The 19,564-nt window shown below is 38.2% G+C and overlaps 1 protein-coding gene across 12 annotated transcripts in view; it reads left to right on the top strand.

The window, feature by feature from the left end:
• The window catches only part of ncam1.S (neural cell adhesion molecule 1 S homeolog), a 146,044-nt gene extending 136,923 nt beyond the window's left edge, over nt 1-9,121 (top strand). For 6 of the 12 annotated variants that reach the window (XM_041570415.1, XM_018226844.2, XM_018226846.2 and 3 more), the window contains 2 exons: nt 2,986-3,723; nt 6,124-9,121. In XM_041570415.1, the coding sequence (XP_041426349.1) occupies nt 2,986-3,723; nt 6,124-6,244 (859 nt within the window). In that variant the 3' untranslated portion in view covers nt 6,245-9,121. 12 annotated transcript variants of the gene reach the window in all.
• Nucleotides 9,122-19,564: the final 10,443 nt, after the last annotated feature.

Raw genomic sequence — 19,564 nt, 5'->3', positions numbered from 1 at the left:
GCTGTGGTTGCCTTGGGCTGGTAGAGAAACCCAAAACATAATGTACAACATTTCTAGCCTACTTCTTTAGTTAAGCTTTAGTTCTCCTTTAAAGGAAAACTATACCCCCAAACAATGTAGGTCTCTATAAAAAAATATTACATAAAACAGCTCATATGTAAAACCCAGCTTCATGTAAACAAACCATTTTCATAATAATGTACTTTTTTAGTAGTATGTGCCATTGGGTAATCATAAATAGAAAATTGCCATTTTAAAAAAAATGGGCCGCCCCCTGGGATCGTACGATTCACTGTGCACAAACAAAAAAAACAAACCAAACACACGATACTTCTTATCGGACAGAGTTCTGTCTTTTGCTTCCACACTTCTTCCTGTTACAGTTAGAGTTGCAGTATTTCTGGTCAGGTGATCTCTGAGGCAGCACACAGACCATCACGAAATGGGGGTTCAAGTCAAGAGATTAAAAGGGCAATATTTTCTCTTATATATATTTCAGTATGGTAATATTCTTTAATATGTCACTTAATTTGATATAAACTATCTGTTGCTTAAGTGTTCATTTTGGGGGTATAGTTTTCCATTTCCCTTAGTCAGAGCAACATCCTCATGATTATGGAGCACTCCATCTGTTGGATCCAAATATATTAAATAAATGTGGAGATATGTAATAAAATATAATCAGTTTACCTAGGTGCTGTACCCAGATGGTAAAATTTACTAGTCACTTGTTGGAAATAAACATCTCATTGGTCAATACGGGAAACGTGTGCCAACATAGCACCATTTAATACATATGGGGGATTGTTTTGATTTTTAATAGTGGAAACACTGGATATTTTAGTTCAATTTTCAGAGATACAACATAGGTCATATACAATATAGTGCAAGATGTAGTGAAAAAAGGCAATTTTTTTGCAAGAATTTCTGTTTGCATTGTCTAACTTGCCACACACCTGCAACCTGCCCTGTGGGTCATCCCCCCACCTGCCCATAACTTGTGTGTCATTTAAACATGCAAGTTAGGGAACATCTTCAGACAGGTGTTAAGGTTATTTTTCCCCTCCTGATGCTGCTCTCTGCATAGTGTCAGATGTTTTTTTTATTTTTTTAGACAGCAGCAGACCTGGAGGTGTAAGTGCTTTCTACGTGAGCACTAGTGATGTGCAGGTTGATGCAAAACCAGCAGTAATCTGTGGGTTGACACCAGTTGGGTGTGTTTGGTTTGAAATTTGGCCAACCATTGGGGATTAGGATTGGGTGCAGGTCAGACTGACGAAGTCCACTCCTCTACCGCTCCATGTCTTGAAACTATAGGCAACGTATAGAAGTAGTGTACAGAGCAAGATGATGCAGATGAGGCCCTACAATGGCAAAGTTTTTCCTGACCCCCACATCACTAATGAGCACTGTTGTGCCCCTAGTGCACGTGCGCCCCCGGCTACAGTCAATAACCCCTAATATGTTTCTGTTTCCTTGAAAAAAAGAAAAATAATAAAACGAGGGAAACAGGAACAACTAAATAACAACTAAATCATTCCACTATATACCCTTCACTCAACTAAAGTTTGTATGCTTTTCTTGATGTTCCTGCATTTTTACCACACCTGATTTAAAGGGTTCTTAGAACACAAGAAATTCATACTAAGATACTTCCCTAGAGCACAGTCTTTCCTCCAAGATCCTTAAACTAACAGAACAGTAACCTTACAGGAACAGGTGCTGCTTCTCCCATTTGGTTAGGGTTCTGTTAGAGAAAGGATGTGGCGCTGCCAGCATTCTGGCCACATACGAAGATCACTCAGCAAGAATACATTTACGTTTTCAATTATCATTTTGGGTGTTTGTTTTGGTAAACACTTCAAATCACAACTCTCCAAAGGCTTAATGAAGCAGCTTTCCACTCTGAGGCCCCTTCCAGGCTGCATTCATTTGTCAATTTCCCTGGCTCTCACTTTAGTCTTTGGTTGCAGTAGACAGTTGGAGTAAGCACTCCCCTGTTTCCCTAGAGCACAGCATTGGCTGAATGTGTCAATTGAGAGTGTTCACCCCTGTTGCCCACTCGAATGTAACTGGAATCGGTTTGGCTGAACTGTGAGGATTTAGTTGAATCTAAATATTTAAAAAAGTGCTAGTATTTGGCTAAATTCTGCATTTGGTGCATGCTAATTTGAAGTCAATATAAATGCAAAGTTTACGCTAAAACTTGTAGATGAGGTTTATATTTCTGATAAAGTATGTAATGTAGCTTTAGCAACACGATTGACATTAAGGGGCAAATTTACTAATGTATCGTAAATTCGAATTCAATTTTTCAAATTTTTTTTGGTCAAAACTCACAAATTCTAATATGAAACAACCAACTCGAATTTGAATTCAAATGTGAGATTTATCACATCTCATCCCTGGAAACAGTTAGAAGATGTTAATAGCCTTCCTGACATTCGAGTTTTTTTCGGAGGAAACCTCGATTTGTCATTCCCTTTTGATCGAATGTTAGACATTCAAGTTTTTTTCATAAATAACTCTCATTTAAGTTGTGAGTACAAAAAAAATTCACATTGTTTCGAAATTCGACCTTTGATAAATAACCCCCTAATACAATACAAATGACATGCACTTAGAGAGATAACAGGAAAGGGAGGGACGGATAGTGAAGACTGTGTAGAAGCCAAGTTTATAACAAGCAAATAAAGCTCATTTAATCTTCCTTTATTGAGCTTATTTTCACTGTTATATATTTGTAGAATGTATTATTATTGTACTAACAAAAAAATAACATGCTTTTCTTTCATGCTTGCCATTTACAATTAATAATAACATATGTTTATGTGTCTTAATAAGTAATCAGCTTTCTAGTACCTTTTAATGTATAACAATGTGCATTCCTGTCAGAAGCATGTGCACTTTGTGCTTCCTTGCCTCTCTGTCACTTGTTTTCTTCATTGTCTGTTCTTTCTCTTTCTGCTCCTGTGCATCTCACAGGCACCCAGCTGCTGTTGAGGACATGCTACCTTCTGTCACCACCGTCACAACTAACTCTGATACTATTACAGAAACTTTTGCTACAGCCCAAAATAGCCCCACCAGTGAAACCACCACTTTAACTTCTAGCACTGCCCCTCCGCCAACTACTGCTCCTGATTCTAACACAATACAGTCTAAACAGGCTACTCCTTCCAAAGCAGAGGCGCCTACTACTTCTTCACCTCCGCCAACTTCTTCCCCAAAAGTTGCCCCTCTTGTGGATCTTAGTGACACGCCTACTAACAATCCATCTAAAGTTGTAGCTAACCAAGCAGGACCACTGAATCCCAGTGCTGCCACTAGTGCAGCTGAACCTCCCACAGTCATCATTAAACCTGTCACCACAGTTCCTCCAAATGCTGCTAGCCCCCCACCTACTCCTGAGCCAAAGCAGGTAAAGCAGGAACAATCAGGTACCAAAAGCCCAGAAAAGGAAGCAGCACAGCCCAGTACTGTGAAAAGTCCAACAGAGGCCACCAAGGATGAGTCTGCTTCCCTCAGCAACACAAAACCCCTCCAGGACGAGGACTTTCAAATTGATGGGGGGACCTTCAAGACTCCAGAAATTGACCTTGCAAAAGATGTTTTTGCAGCTCTTGGAACTGCTACTCCTACCGCTGTGGCTAGTGGGAAAGCTTCTGAGCTGGTTTCTTCCACTGCAGACACCTCTGTACCGCTTGATTCCGCAAAGACCGAGTATGGCCTCTCTTAATCTTTTCTTGGTTGTATATTATGTTGTCATGACTTCTAATTTGTGGGGTTTTTTTTTATCTATTTTGTTTATTGTTTGTCTACTAATCGAAATTATTTTTTTTTTAGTACGTCTTTGATTTATGCTTCACCCTTCTATCCCTGGATTATTCTGGAATTCCCAGTAACTGGTTATCTGTTATAGCTGCAAGTCCATCTGCTGCACAGTACATCTAGAAATAATTCAGAAATAATTCAGTACACAGTACACATTGTTGCTTTTTCATATTAAAAAAGTGTTGTAGCAGAGCTAAAATAACCTTGAGTTTCGAACTATACAGGGATTCTACACAGACTTTAAATTACAAGAATAGGTTAGAACACATGACATGTATTATGTATAAAAAATGGGAACTGTGGTGTATATTATTTTCTACTTATGCCTATTTTATTTATCATTGGGTGTTTTAAGTAACATTTCATAATTAACTAAGTTAATTATTCTGTACCATTTGTGAAATCCCAGCAATCTGTCTCTCTTCATGCTTTGGGTCAGAGTCAGTTATTTGGAAACACAGCTGTAATATATCTTCTAGACAAAAGGAGCACTTACCAATGATACATTTAATGAACGGTTTCTGAGAAGGATACTAAAGAGTATCTTGATTATTTTTAAATAATTAGAATTTTGTATAAACTATATTATTTCCATAAAAGGAAACTTATATCAGATTTTGTAATCCCAGTAGTTCTCCTTTAACCCTCTTGATGCTGCAATGTCCAGGTTAAGGGAACAAAAAAGTATTTTAATAGTTATAGTCTGTTAATAGTGTTTTTCCCATAGCTTGATGGAGCACCTATGTTGCTGGCTGGCAAAGGGTTAAATATTACAGCTAGTCATACATCTCAGAGATTGTTTTTCCCTCCAAATACCCTTTAATGTTACCCTGTAACTGCAGTTAGACTATAATTACAAGTATACCTAATGGTCTATTGAGGGGAGGCTGGGAGTTGTTGGTTCAGAGTTACTAATAGAGTACTAAGCACAAAATCCACTTTTCTCTAAATTGTGGTATACATTTTGGAGATTATTGTAATGTTTAATATTTACCAAATATATTATGTTAGCACATCTGTCAAAGTTTAGGGTGTGCTTGCCAAAAACTGGTGTGGCTTTGTATTTTACCTCCACAAGCATGAGCAAACCAGACTTTAAGTACATTTCAGTCACGGAGCCTCTATTATGAAGAGTAAATTAGAAAGGAGTCAACCCAAAAAGAGAAAAAATAATATCCTTAGGAGAATGATATTTGTATACTAAAATGGAACTAATGCCCCAAAAGTATACTGACTATTGTTACCCTCCTAGCTTTCCAAAGTGGACATCCCAAACTCCACTACAGATTCAATCAAATTCTCCAATACAAATTACCCCTACTTGTACATTATCTACAATAGTGAGATTTCTCTGCAAGTTTCCTTTATGTCATTACATTTCAGAATGGCAGATAAAGAGCAGCCTTCTGCTACAATTCCATGGAATCAACAGTCCAATGTGAATGAGCTAGACAGAATTTTTAGTAGAGTACATGCAGACGGTTTTATTGTGTATTGGTTGTTATATGTTCACTTGATAACATGCTGGAGAATACTGGGAGTTATAACCTAGTGGAGAAATATTGATGTGGAAGGTTTATGTCCCCTTAAAGGAGAAGTAAACCCTTGATAAAAAAAACACTATCCCCCTACCGTACATAGACACCCATCCCTGCTCCCCCAGCCTAGGTGGTACCGTGGGTAAATGCCCCTAACTATTTACTTGCCCCTCTGTGCAGATTCTGGGCATCGGAGTTCATGGGCGCCATGTTTAGGCTCTTCGGTAATCTTCGTGTCTTCTTCCCTTTGGCTATTTCCGTGACATGCGCAGTTGTCACAGAACATTGCTCCAACTGTGCATGCGCCGTAACGCTGCTCTATTCCTGAAGCCTACTGAAGAAAAGAAGATGGTGCCCATGAACTCCGATGCCCTAGTATTTGATTCAAACTAAGATATAATTATAATCCTTATTGGAAGAAAACCCAACCTATTGGGTTTATGTAATGTTTACATGATTTTCTAGTAGATTTAAGGAATGAAAATCCAGATTATGGAAAGATCCATTATCCGGAAAACCCCAGGTCCCGAGAGTTCTGGATAACCGGTTCCATATCTGTATTGTAAAATAAGCCATTAATCATCTTTTTGTTTGGGAAGTCAACCAACGAGTAGTGTTTTCATATTAATTTAAGTTGTCCCTTTGTACTATGCAGGTACATTACTACACAAGACCTTAGTGTTTAATAAACCCATGTGTTTGTTGACTTCATCGCATATTTGTTCTTACCGTCTTTATCTCTTGTTTACAGGAAGACCCAAGTAGAAGAAAAGTCAAAGCCAGAGGAAATAGATGTCAAGAGCACCCCAGCAGAAGTCAAAACAGTCCCCAATGAAGCCACTCAAACAAATGCGAATGAGAGCAAAGCATGATTTGTCCTTAGATTTAGGGGGTGGGCGTTATTGGGGAATGGTCAGTGGCTACTAAAAAAATATGTCTGAAGAGCCTCATGCTAGCCATTTAAAGAATGAGGTACACACACTTCATCATTCCTTTCAATCTTGGCCTTTGTTGTTATTTTATTTTTCTATGAAATCCATTTTGTTTTTGTGAGATTGTAGAAAGGGTTCATCTATTGTGCTAATGCATTTTTTAAAAAACAAAAGGGGGAAATTAGATCAATAAAGCCCCACGCAGCGCCCATCAGAACGGCAACTATGCACCACTGTGTTCTTTAGCGAATATTTACCATCAAGAAGCCAGGTCGAAAAACATTGCGCTGAACCTGTTTTACAACGTATTCATACCCTACATACACACAGGAAGAGTTTGTATTTAAAACATCATCTTCAAGTGCATCCACTTAGTAGGTAAATAAAAATGAAGAGAAAAAAATAAGTTATTCGTTGTTGTATTTGTCCTGAAAGTTTGGGTGATGGGATATACGACTGGCCTGCAATTTCTTGTCTCTAGACACATTTCTCTAGCTGGCTCCATGTCTAGTAGAGAAGTGTTTTAAAGAATGATAAAATGATGGACTTTACCATTTGAAATGACTTGTCCTCAATTATTTGCTTTTTACTGTGGTATGGAGCACTGATGTGTAAGGAAGGAAGAAATCTTCCCACAAAATGCATGTGTGCACTAAGATTTTCAAACTGGGAATTGCTAAGCAATGTGTTGCACAGAGTTGATGCTAAACCTTTAACATAAATGTGTGGACAGATAAAAGACTAAGTATGCTTTTAAATAACAGCAATGAGGCAGATTTCAGTGCAGAACTATAGAAGCAGCCACTTTGAATTCTGTTGTCCAGATTTGTGTGTTTGTTTTGGTACCTGAATCATTCCAGTTCACAATATTATGATTTACAATTGCACTATTAATTCATCTCAGAACTTGCGGAACTCCCATGTCAGTCATTTGTGTGTTCTACCATTTGCTCCATTGTGCTTCATTGCACCTGACCTCCTCCTGTGTTTTTTTTTTTCCTTTCTTTTTTTATACAGTAATATAAATTTTTATACAGTAATATAAACTTAGAATTCATAGTATGAACTATCACACAGCATCACTGTATAATTAGCTCTATATTTTTTGTTAAAAAGTGTAAAGGAAAAAAGATAGAGTTTCATACCTGTAAGGCTAATGACAACATTTACAGGCTGACATCTGCCTCCCATTAGCAGTGCCATTCATATTAAATGTAGGCAGCCCAGGTCGTTTTTCTCTGCTGGGGAGAAAACCATTGGTGTGCTGTGTGCCTAAGGACATCAAACTCAGATACTTCCATGAGATAAAAGAGCTTAAAGAACGGCAATACTAATTTGAATGATGTTCATGGCCACAAGACTGGGATTGTAAATGAAGAAGTACATAGTTATGTAGCAGGAGTGGGGAATTGTTTACCAGCTAGTATGGATGTCAGAGAAGATGGACCAAACTCTAGATGCATTGTCTTTATTAGAGTGTTTATCATTTCAAAACTGGTGTAGAGTAACTTGAAACATGTTGACTTGCTCCCAACGAATTTCTGTAAATTCAGTGAAAGTTCAACATCATCTTAATTCACCTTGGAGTAAAAGACCATATTTGCCAAATTCTCTAGAACCGTTGGAAATGATACCTTGTGTGTTTCATAGAAGCTGCCATAACAGTTTATATTTCATAGAACTACATTTAAGTGGCTCTCTATAGGAAAGATACTCGGCATTAGGTTGGTGTAGTGATTGTGTATGTACTCAATGCCTTCACGTTTAAGAATAAAATGGCACTTTGTTTTCCTACCTCCAATTTATCATGTCCACAGCAGAAAACTAAAGTTATTTTTTAGTTGTAACATGTAACAAGCACCCTTCTGTACCCTTTCTTTAATTTACTGGAAACCAATTTGGTTTACAAGTAACATACAAGTATCACAGTTAAGGCAATATGACATCTCTTCCTTTTCTGGAGTGAATAAGTCAGTTCATGACAGCCAATCCTCCCTCCTGTTTTACACTATCACTTGTTTGGCTCTTACACCATTTATTAACACATACTGCAACTATACACAGTAAATGTCTCAGGCAAACCTGTCCTACCCACAATCAACAAGAGAATAACCATATGGGTCTGTGCATTTTAGATTGCCAAACTATATTGTATATTGCAGCTTTTTATTTGTTTTCATATTACTGACGTGCTTTTTATTACTTTTTTTATTACTCTGTTTTTGGTCGTTTTTTTTTTCTTTATTAATTTTGCTTGTTTATTTTTGTCTTGTTTTTCATGAGGGCTTGTGTAACTTTTTCGTCTTATATTTACTAGACTTGGTGGTATATATATATATGTGTAAAAAAAATGTATGTGATTATCATCAGCATGCATGATTTGCTGTGAGATGTTTTGAGGGGAAAGTGGAAGGTTACAATTGTTTGTTCCTGATTACAATTCTATGATACTGTCAAATTACAGACATGTAGCTTATACAGTCGAACAATCTCTGCATTTAAACTGAATTCGGGTATCTAATCAGGGAATCAACAGTTTGAGGCTGAACTAAACCTCCCAGAATTCTTTGCCTATTCCTGGTCTACTATCTCATTTATTGTACATTTTGATGGAGAATGGTCTGCTATTTAGCAAATTTTGGGTTGCTCCATGCTAAATCATTTGCACCTGTTCGAATAGAGCTCACGCTGGGCTGTTAGGCAAAAATAATGCAGATGTGAGTTTATTTTTCGTGCTTTGTTATTTGATTAGATGCTGAAGTGGTTGTTATACCTCTCCATCTTGTAAGACGAGAATTAATAAAGCAAGCTTTGGAACTTCTGCGTATAAGTATCTTCCTCCTAAAATGAAACATATGCCTTTTTTGTAAGTGAAGTTATCTATGAATTATTTTCCCTTAAATATACACAAAAGTGTGAGATCATAGCTTATTGCCTGCACAAGAATATATGAGTGGGAGCCAGGTCCGGACTGAGATTTAAAATAGGCCCTGACATTTCAGGTACACAGAGGCCCAAACAGCCCCCACCAGCCCACTAAATACTGACTTTCTTTGGCACCTTATAGCAGCCCCTCTGGCATTTGCCAGAACTCACAGATTGCCAGTCGGGGCCTGGTGGGAGCAAATATATTTCTTTCTTTGGTGGTGGTAGATCACATGTAGATGGCTACAAGAGGTAGTGTACTTACAGCTGTATATAGAGTATGATGTGGCTTCCTTCAGAAAGTTCTGTGCCCACTTTGTGGGTGTGGTAAACATAACAATTGCAACAGTAGACCCAGCAGTTTCTGTAGGCCCATGCATATTAAAGTCCTAATGAAGTTCTTTATTGATGCTCATTTTCAATATATGTGCCAAACAGATCTTCATTAAGATTTTGGGGGAGCCAAAGAAGATTTTTGCCTGGAAACTGAAGGATGAGTCTGTAACATCACTTAAGAAGCAAGGGGAAACAATAGACCAAGAAACTATTATATAATCAACCTAGTAATATTCCCATTAGATAAATGAAAATAGAAAATTAAGGCATATAATAGACCTGAATGGCCGAGGCTGCCAGAAAATGAGTGCAATTGTAGGATCTTTTAGAGTTTGTGTATCCATTAGTATATGAATAACTGCCACAAACCTTGTAAAATACAATTTTTTTTTTTAAAAAAATTGCATCAGTTTTAAAAGAGAGCTGCTGTTATCTCAGCACTCTGCTGTGTTCCAACCATCTAAAACTCATGCAAACATCCCAGGTCCATTTTGAACCATTATTTTTGCCTACATCTTATTTTTCTCCCCCATCCTCACCTCCATAGCTATTTCTATAAAAGAATGATTTGGCAAATGTACAAATCTTTCTGAATCATAAAAAGAGTGTGCTGCATAAAGATAGAATCCAAATGTACCTTTGGAACAAAAATTGAACAAGTTTGAAGACTTCTTCTTGTTTTTCCTGGGCGTTTGAGAAATGACTTTGTTGTTTTTCTTTTTGTTCTTGAGTAATTCTCAGTTGATGCATGAAGCTGCCCATGGAAATTTCTCCCATATTGCATGGGGTTCCCATGTACTTAATGGTAATGCAGAGCAAGAATTATTTACAGTAAGTAGGGTGGCTAGCAAGCTTTACATTTAAGTACTTGCCCATTTGTTTGAATCAATCTTGGTAGCAAGAAATCAGCAGTGCCAGGATGAGATAAAAATGAATATCTTAAAATCTTTATTAGTGTCCACATTTTACAGTTACATTTTTGCCTCACCACCAAAACGGTTAAAATGTGCCTGCCACAAAATGTTGGAAGGTTTCTGAAAACAGTGCCTAAATGTATTTTTTTAACATTCTAATTATATTTTCCAAATTTAAAACATGCACATAGATGTTTTTAGGGCATGCTAGTTGAATTCCAACCTCATCCTTATTGTTATGGCAGTTGATATATTTTACTTTTTAAATCAGAAAAGCTCTTTATAACAGGATCACCATTCTGCCATGAGGTTGTGCGCAGTAAATGTATAGTAGTGTGACGTGTTTTTGTCATAGTATCACAGATACAGGCATCAATATAGAGTTGGTGGTGGAAGGATTCTATAGGCTAGAGGCCTGATTTGGATTGGGAGACAAATTATGAACATTGCTCAGTAAATTTAAACTGTGAAAAAGGTACTTTCATGTTGTTCCATGTATTGTTTCAAGTCATCTCTTGAATGGGATGGAAGTGGAGGATTCATGCAGCCTGTTGAGCAGTTGAAATGCTGTCAGGTCATTGGTTTCCAACATCTCATTATGAATCGTATTACTGTAATGCACCCCACACAAATGTAAAGATCAACACAAAGGTGCAAACCCTGTTTTTATGTAAAACTCACAGAGTTGCAAGGAATCACATTGAATGAAGGCTTCAGTAGGCTTCCATCCTCTCTTTGTTTAGTCATTGTCCATTGGCTGATGCAGTAAAGCGATTATATCAGAAATTTGTCCCATGTTTCATGTGGTCAACACATTGCTATTAGGGACCAAGACCTCCTCCTTGCATCTGATAAATTCATACAGTACAACATGTATAAGTACTACAGTATATATTGTTCTAATATTTAGGCACTGTATATTTATTTTAAAAAAATCAAGTCACATTGCAATCTTCAAAAGAGCATTCTTTTGATCTTTTTGTGTTGTTTTTAATGTGACACGGTGTGTGCTTATTGCTTGGGTAAAGAGATTTTAGTTGACAGTTTTATATATAAGATGACTGAATGAGACCTGGCTTTAACCTCTGGTATCTTGTCTTTAGCGGATCACGTGCCTCCATTCACATCCCTACTCTCTATCCCCAAGTTCTAGGGCCTTCTGTCTCATTAAAAAAAAAGTTTTTACCAAGTGAAAAATTGACTACCAACTTTATTCCCATTCTCTCTGCTGTAAATACTGAGTACTAACTGAAAACTTTGCATTCTGTCAAAATAATTGTGTTCAATAAAAGTTACAAAAAAAAGAGTGTTGTTCTTAGTAAGTTTTTCTTCTCATGAACCTTCTTGCCTCTTGTGAACCACGTCTTTCGAGGCACAACCCAGAAACACTGCAGAGCACAGTGATAGTGGGCGACAGGCAGCCCTATCCGTTTTGTGTGCCACAGGACATGTACGGGAGCCCTTTATATTTTTCACCTGCTTGTATTCCCTTCCAAGTTAGGGCACTGGAGGGGGCAACTCCTATTTCCCTCCTCATGCTTGTCCCTCATGCAAAAAGCTCAGATAAAAGCAGGCAGCACTGTATTCATGGGGGAACACAGGTGAAGCTCAAGGACCTGCAGCTGGAAGAACTTAGTTTTTTAAAGGCTTTATTTAAACAGCTATATAATGAATGACATTACATATCATGAAGTGCAGATTGGTGTGGTAGCATATTACATACGTCACAAAAGCATAAATCCAGCTTCAAAGTAAAGTCACATTCATTATTTGTTTATCCACAAATGTATCTCAGTGGGGTGTCAGTGATGGAGTTTAAGGTCTCTGGTACCTTAAGTGTAGGTGTCTTCCCATGGTTGCCAAATATTTTTATACTTTTGGGGACAACCTCTGGACCAGTAGGTAAGTTTAATAAGAGACAGTACTGTTGCTACAGTTTCTCTCCATTCCTTAAGTGTTGGAGTTCCTGTGCATAATATAGGAGTGTGCCTAACATAGCTCTTTGATTGCTATTGGAGAAAATGTCATCAATAATTCCAATTGGGAAATGACTTTGGGGAAATTAAGTTTGGAGTGTAGTTCACGCAAAATTTTCCCCAATAGCGTTGAATGTTGGGGCATGACCATATTATGATGCGCTGGGTTCTTGGCATCTTGGGCAGTTCACCCTGTTCCCTTGATGGAATTTGGCTAATTGTACAGGTAATCAGTATAATTGATGTAAGATTTTAAACTGTATTAGTCTCTAGATGAAATAAGGTAATCATATGCTTTGGCTGTGGCCTCAACCCGGGCCTCTGGGTTCAGGCAGGTACAACTGCCTTCCATTTATCAAAGGAAACTTGGAAGGGTGGTGGTTTCATCACAATTAGACACCAGTATAGCCTAGTCACCAGTTTACACTGATCAACGGCCCAGAGAATGCTCTCTACTCCAGTTGGTACATAGTTTAGCTTCAGTTGTTGAACTTGTTGGTGAAATGCATGCTGTAGTTGTAGGTAGGCCAAAAAAATTGGAGGGTTTTCAGCTTTGGTCAGTTTGATTTGATCATAGCTTTTAAAGGTTCTGTTATGCAATAGGTCTTTAAGAACATTGATACCATAGTCTGGCCAGTGTTCGTATTTTAGTAATTCTGAAAAGTGCTCTAGATAGGAGTTGCCCCATAGGGGGAGGCAATGTTGAGGATAGAAATGGGTTCACTTTACTCTAGAAGAACTGATGTTTAAAGTGTAAAAAGATGATGCTCCCACTCACATAAATATACATTTTTGCCTAATACAGTCTCATCTTTTGTATCCATTTACTACCTTATGTCAGCTTAGACCCCTTCTGCTTTCAGAGTTTGGGGTTAAAACTGACTGTAGACTTTTAAAAATGATGGTATTTTCACCATAACTATAATCCCAGTGAGCTGTGAACCAGCGCCGTTTCGGTATGCATTGCCGCCTGAGGCGGCTCCAGTAATGCCGCCCCCCCCAGCCCGATTCGATTTCCGGGGGGGGAGGCAGCAACGCTAGTGCGGAGAGCGCAATTGCGCTCTCTCGCCCTAGTAAAGCCGAATTTCCGGTTCAAAAACCGGAAATTCGGCTCTTAAAGGCACCAGGAGCGGCTTTTTGCCGCCCCTGGAAACCTAGCTGGCGATGCCGCCTGAGGCGAGCGCCTCAGCTCGCCTCATTGGCGGATCGCCCCTGCTGTGAACTAGTTTTTAGACTGTGTCTGTTTAAACTCTTTATACTAAAACATTTTTTTTACAAGGAAAGAAACACACACTGAAATCTGCACGAATGAACTACACAGACAATAAATGCAATCAAGATTTTACTGAGAACCACAGTAAAGCAAGTCTAAACTACAAATTCAACATACATTAAGCTGTATAAGTCATTAGCTACAACATCCCTCTAAAAATTAAAAAAGTTTCAACTGTGGTCTGCATTGTGTGCCAAACCACACAGTAAATACACAGCAGAACTACAATCATGTAAGTATTCCTCAATGTCAGTCTAGTGCTTATGTGTCTCATTTTTGTCATTCTTTTTTCATACCCAAAGTGCTAACTCTTGAAAAAAAGAAAACTAGTATATTGCAATGGCTGATTGTGATCAGTTAGCTTAGCATATAAAGTATCCTTGCTGCCAGAACCTTCACAGCATGTCCAACTTCCACTTAGAGACATGGTATACATCTCTGTTTGCAGGTCATAAATCTGATCTGTGGATGAGAATTATCTACATCTTGGCTGACAGCTACTCACAGTAAATATAATAGCAGAAAATGAAAATTATCATCTATGTAACTTTAACTGTGAAAACAATGTCTTGATTTATACTACAAATGTTTCATTTATACTACATTCAAATGAAGTCAGTCCTCCTCAAATCAATTAATAAATAATTACGCACAATTAGAAGCAACTGGACTGGACCCCACAGCAGTGGTATAAGAACTTTTGACCAAGTTGAGAATATGCACCCAAATGAACATTAGCTGGTGGGGGTCTCACATGCCCGGTCAATCAGTGATGGTGGTAACCGTTAGTGTTAAAATCAATTAACTTAATTAAACATTCATAAAAACAGTGCATTAGTGGGACAGGCAGTTTGCTGGCCTCTCTTTGTTCTTTTTTAAGGATGTTGAATAAAGTTAATTGATTTTAACACTAATGGATGCCTCCATCACTGATTGACCGGAAGTGTGAGACCCCCACTAGGTAATGGTCATTTGGATGCAGTTTTCTCCGGAGCTGAAACGGAGTGGGTTTCAACAAGGAGGTCCTGCTCGATATCGGGGTAAGCTTGCCATATACTGATTTAATGAGGATATGCACCCAGACCCAGATATGAACCCGTGCAAACTTCTCTGCAGTTTTAAAAATGATGAGACACCATCACGTCTCCTGCAGAGCCAGGTGCAATAGAATCCCCAGAAGTTATGCCCCACACCAGCTCCACTCAGCTACAGAAAACAACAATGTCATGTCAAACCATGCAAGTGCAAGAAGTGGCTTTAGATGCAAGTAACTTTAAAGAAAAGAGCAGATTCATGCAATGACTGCAGCAAAAAGTTGGCTAATCGCAACTGTGTTTGTGCATAATAGATGAACCATTACATCTCTTGTACAGTAAACTGTACTCACCAAAAGTTGAAAAACAAGGACTCTACAGTTGCCAAATCAATAGCTATATATCTGCTTGCCTTTTCAGTAGTTCATATCCCCCTAACTGTACCTGTGGATCCTGCAATACTGCATCACTCCCAGAATCTTCTGACTCCCTTTAATTGTGTACACGAGTGGCTCTCTCCTTTTTTCAAGGACCATATTCAAAACCCATGATACACCATTTTTACATTGCCTAAACGTAGAATTAGCAGTAGAATATATATATACTTACATTTCCTCCATATAAAATATCATAACAGGCCTGCAAATTATTGGTGCTGGTGAATAGGAAGAGGGGTCAACAAGACAACCTGCTACAGATAATTTACTGTGTCTGTTTACCCAACTCCAACCCCCTTTTCTGTTTGGCATTCTTCTGCACATGAGGGAAACAATGAAAAGTAGTTTGCACAGCATTTTAACTGGTTTTAGGGTTTGTGGATCAGCATCAAGCATTTTACAGCAATTTACTGTACAGGTATGGGATCCATTATCTGGAAACATGTTATCTAGAAAGCTCAGAATTAAGGAAAAGCCATCTCCCTTACACTCCATTATAATCAAATAATCCAAATTTTTAAAAATGATTAACATTTTCTATGTAATAATAAAACAGTACCTTGTACATAATCCAAACCAAGATATAATTAATCCTTATTGGAAGCAAAACCAGCCTATTGGGTTTATTTAATGTTTAAATGGCTTTATAGTAGACTTAAAGTGATACTGACACTAAAAATATTAATCTACTTTAAAAGTTACATATAGGTCACGTTGATAATTTTTTGTTGATAGTTCTGCTTTTGTAAGTAATATTACTTGAAGTTCCTAAACCTGACTGTTCAAAGATAATGTTATAATGCATATAAAAAAGGTTATTTTCTGGTGTCAATATCTCTTTAAGGTATAAAGATACGAATTACAGAAAGATCCATTATCAGGAAACTGCTAGGTCCTGAGCATTCTGGATAACAGATACATGTACATTTTACCAGTATCAGACACTGTGCATGTAACATTATGGATGACCTGTAGCCAGGATTTTGACTGAGCCCATTGATTTCCTCAAGATTGCTTAATGTAAAACCAAACCAGAATTCTTCACACCATGTGGCTAAAACTGATGAACAACTGAAGGGGCAATTTTGATATTTCATTTTTTCTCAAATTTGACTTCTTCAATATGGCTTTCTTTGCTTCAGTATCCATCTGAATCATAAAACTATAGAATTCCATAAATAGTACTTCACCACCAAACACTTGGATCATCACATATGAATAAGCACAAAAAGAAAGACTGTACCATTCAGTCTCATTGGCAATATCACATTTTCATCATAATCACTAATAATAATAATAACATTTTTATTAAGGCAAAGGAAAGCCCTGAGGTAGGAATATCCGAAACTTGTACCTCTTAGCATGTATCAGGAGTGTTGCAGTACGCCTACCATCCCGGCAATGGCGAATCCAAGATGGTGGCGCCCATGTAAGCCGCATGGGTTCAGGCACCGTCGCGTTGACGTCAGCGTGCAAATACGTGATGTCACGACGCTGCATTTTGGCGCCAAATTCAAAATAAAAGGACACCAAAGACAGCAGTTCAATGTCCGAGTATAGGAATTCCTATATTGTGTTCCTGGGTTTCCTTAATTCCTTAATTCTTGTTTCCTGACCCTTGGCTTGACCCTGATCCTGTTTCCTGCTGCCTGCCTTTTTGAACATTTGCCTGAACTTGACTACGATTACGCCTGACCACTTTCTGGATACCGCACACTTGAACCTTTACCCTAAGCTTCCTCCTTGGTCCGGACATCTCCCGGTGGAAGCCGATAGGCCCCCTGACAGCATGTTCATAACGCATCCGATATAACGCATAATGATTATTTTCTGGTTCTGACTTTAGTATAAAGCATTTTATACCATATCAGTTTTACCCAATTTCACCTCCACTGAGGAGGAGGAGGATTTGAAATGTGGCTTTTTCTGGGGCTAATTTGGCAGCAGGCCAGTGGAACAGGGGTTAATGCTGTAAGCAGGAGACATGTTCAGTGAGAAGCCTTCCAGCATAGTCTATTTCCCCTGCCTGCTGGCACAGTTTGCTTCATTCCATGCAGCCCCACGCATTGACATATGAGGCCATGTCAGCAATGCAAGAAGGACCAGTTACTCTCAGTAGGATACAGCATGAGAAGCAATGTTCCCTCCTGACATTACTGACAATATGTACACATTCATGTATATAAATAGGAACAGACCTACAGGCGCTAAAAGAAAGAATAAAGAGAAACTACAGTCAATCTGGTACTGCTCACACCATAGCTTGTTATCAGAAGCCTGGGGAAGACATTTTCTGAAAGTGTCTAAATGTAAGTAAATCATACAATGTACAACTCCATGCTCATATCATGACCACTGCTTAATATCTAACATATTGTCAAACCTTGAATTACTAATGATATGTTTTCCTGCATTTAAAAAAAAAAAAATCATGATCCTGCCACATTTAATGCATTCTTATGGGTGCTATTCCCAGGTATGTTTCAGTTTGCCAGAATTTACACCACAATGGGGGGGATTCACACAAAATATTAATAAAGGAAAATGTCGTAATTTTCTGTAATTTTTCTGGCACTACTGGCAAAAAAAAGTTGTTAAAAAGTGGGTGTGACTATTTTTGTGTCGTATGTATGACTTTTTTACAGGCATTTTTTCCTCCAAAATGTCTTTGCCATAATGAAAATGTCTAGGAGAAATGTTGATAGGTTAATTTGGCTTAAGTCTGTATAGAGAAAAATGTTTGGGTGCATAAATGCCAATTTTACAGTGCTCCACCCCTTGCTCCAGTCGATTACGTGCCCTCCACTCACTTTCTTTAGGCAGTCAACCAGCAAGCTTTAGTTCACAGGTATGGGGGACTACCATACAGCAGACCCCGTGGCCCAGGGCCTCCTGTCCCCCGAACCCTCCATGGCCGCAGGGTCTGTCTCTCTTTCTGACAAATTTGGAACCCCTTGGATTTAAAAATAAATTGATATTTATAATTTGAATGTTACATTTTTTGAACAGGCTTTGGGTTCCTCCTCGAGGGTTTACAGTGAACAAGAAAATTAGCTACATGAAATACAACACGTGTCCATATCTCCCAAAATTTAGAGCAATGGACAAAAAGATCTGAGCGTAGTGCAGTGAAATTTTTTTGACCAGATCCATTTTTTGGTCTCATCTTTTAATTACCATGTCCATTTTACAAAATATGGCAGGTTATGAAAGTTTGAATGCATTTATGGGGGTTTTCGGGCCATGTTTTATATATTATAACACATAAAGCTGTCAAAACTGGGACTGTCCCGCAGACAGTTGGGAGGTATGCGATATGTTGGGACCATATGTTGGTGGTGAAGCACAAGTAGAGTAGGGCTATACAAACTTTCCAATGCCCACATGGTGCCCTAATATTTACAGTTAGCCATGGGCATGTGGTTAAGGAATTTAAAGGCAAGAACACCAATTCATTTTCATCATTAGTCTATTTAATAGACACTGTCCATTTGTTTTTGCCTATTGCTTTAATTTAACCCCCAAGGTTGTATATACAGTACAACACCCATAGTTATGTTGCCTTACATATATATTATAAAGCAAGAAGTTAATTGCTTGGAATATCTCCTTATATTAGAAAGCAGTATCCTTATGCACATTCTATAGGATTCCTATTAGTGTACTTTTATTTTCTTTTTTTCTTTATTTGATTTACAAAAATATTTCCACTGTCCTAAAAGGTACTAAAAGAGCAGCAGGTTTCTCAGCAATGTAGAAGTGCAATATAAGCACTAGATGGCACTACTGCCGTGTATATTTTCCATTCTCAGCTGTTGTCTTTCTTTCCAGAATGTTTTTATAAAGAGCTGCAACATATTTTCCTTGTGCAATATGTACAATAAAGGTGTGTTTCTTTACTTTAATCTGTCTTGCTGGTTTTAAAGGGGAACTCCGGCTTCCAAACCAAAATTTGATAAAGACTCCCACATAACACAGAAACCCCTAATATATCCATCACAGTTACCTGTTCCTTCAAAAAGTATGAATAAATGCCATTTTCTATGCTGAAATCCAGCTGTTTAATAGTTCTTCTCTTTCTGCATCATTTGAAATCTTGGCAGGGAAGGAGGGACTAAACACTGATGTTACAAATCCACAGCTTACAGACAGCATGCAGGAACTACATAACCCACAATGCATTGCACTGCGATGTTCTGTTCCTTATTGAAATCACGTGTGCAGGTAATTGTGGGGTTTGGAGGATGCAGGCTAATACAAAGTAACAGTAGTCAACCAGCTCAGCAAAATAGTCAGAGAGATCAGCAGGAGAGGAGGGGGCTAGGCTTAGGGAACTGTCCAAAACCTTTTAAAAACCATGAAAAG

The sequence above is a fragment of the Xenopus laevis genome, chromosome 7S (genome assembly GCF_017654675.1).
Source record: "Xenopus laevis strain J_2021 chromosome 7S, Xenopus_laevis_v10.1, whole genome shotgun sequence".
Classification (NCBI taxonomy): Eukaryota; Metazoa; Chordata; class Amphibia; order Anura; family Pipidae; genus Xenopus; species Xenopus laevis.
The sequence above is the reverse complement of the archived record's forward strand: the minus strand, read 5'-3'. Positions and strand labels throughout refer to the sequence as shown.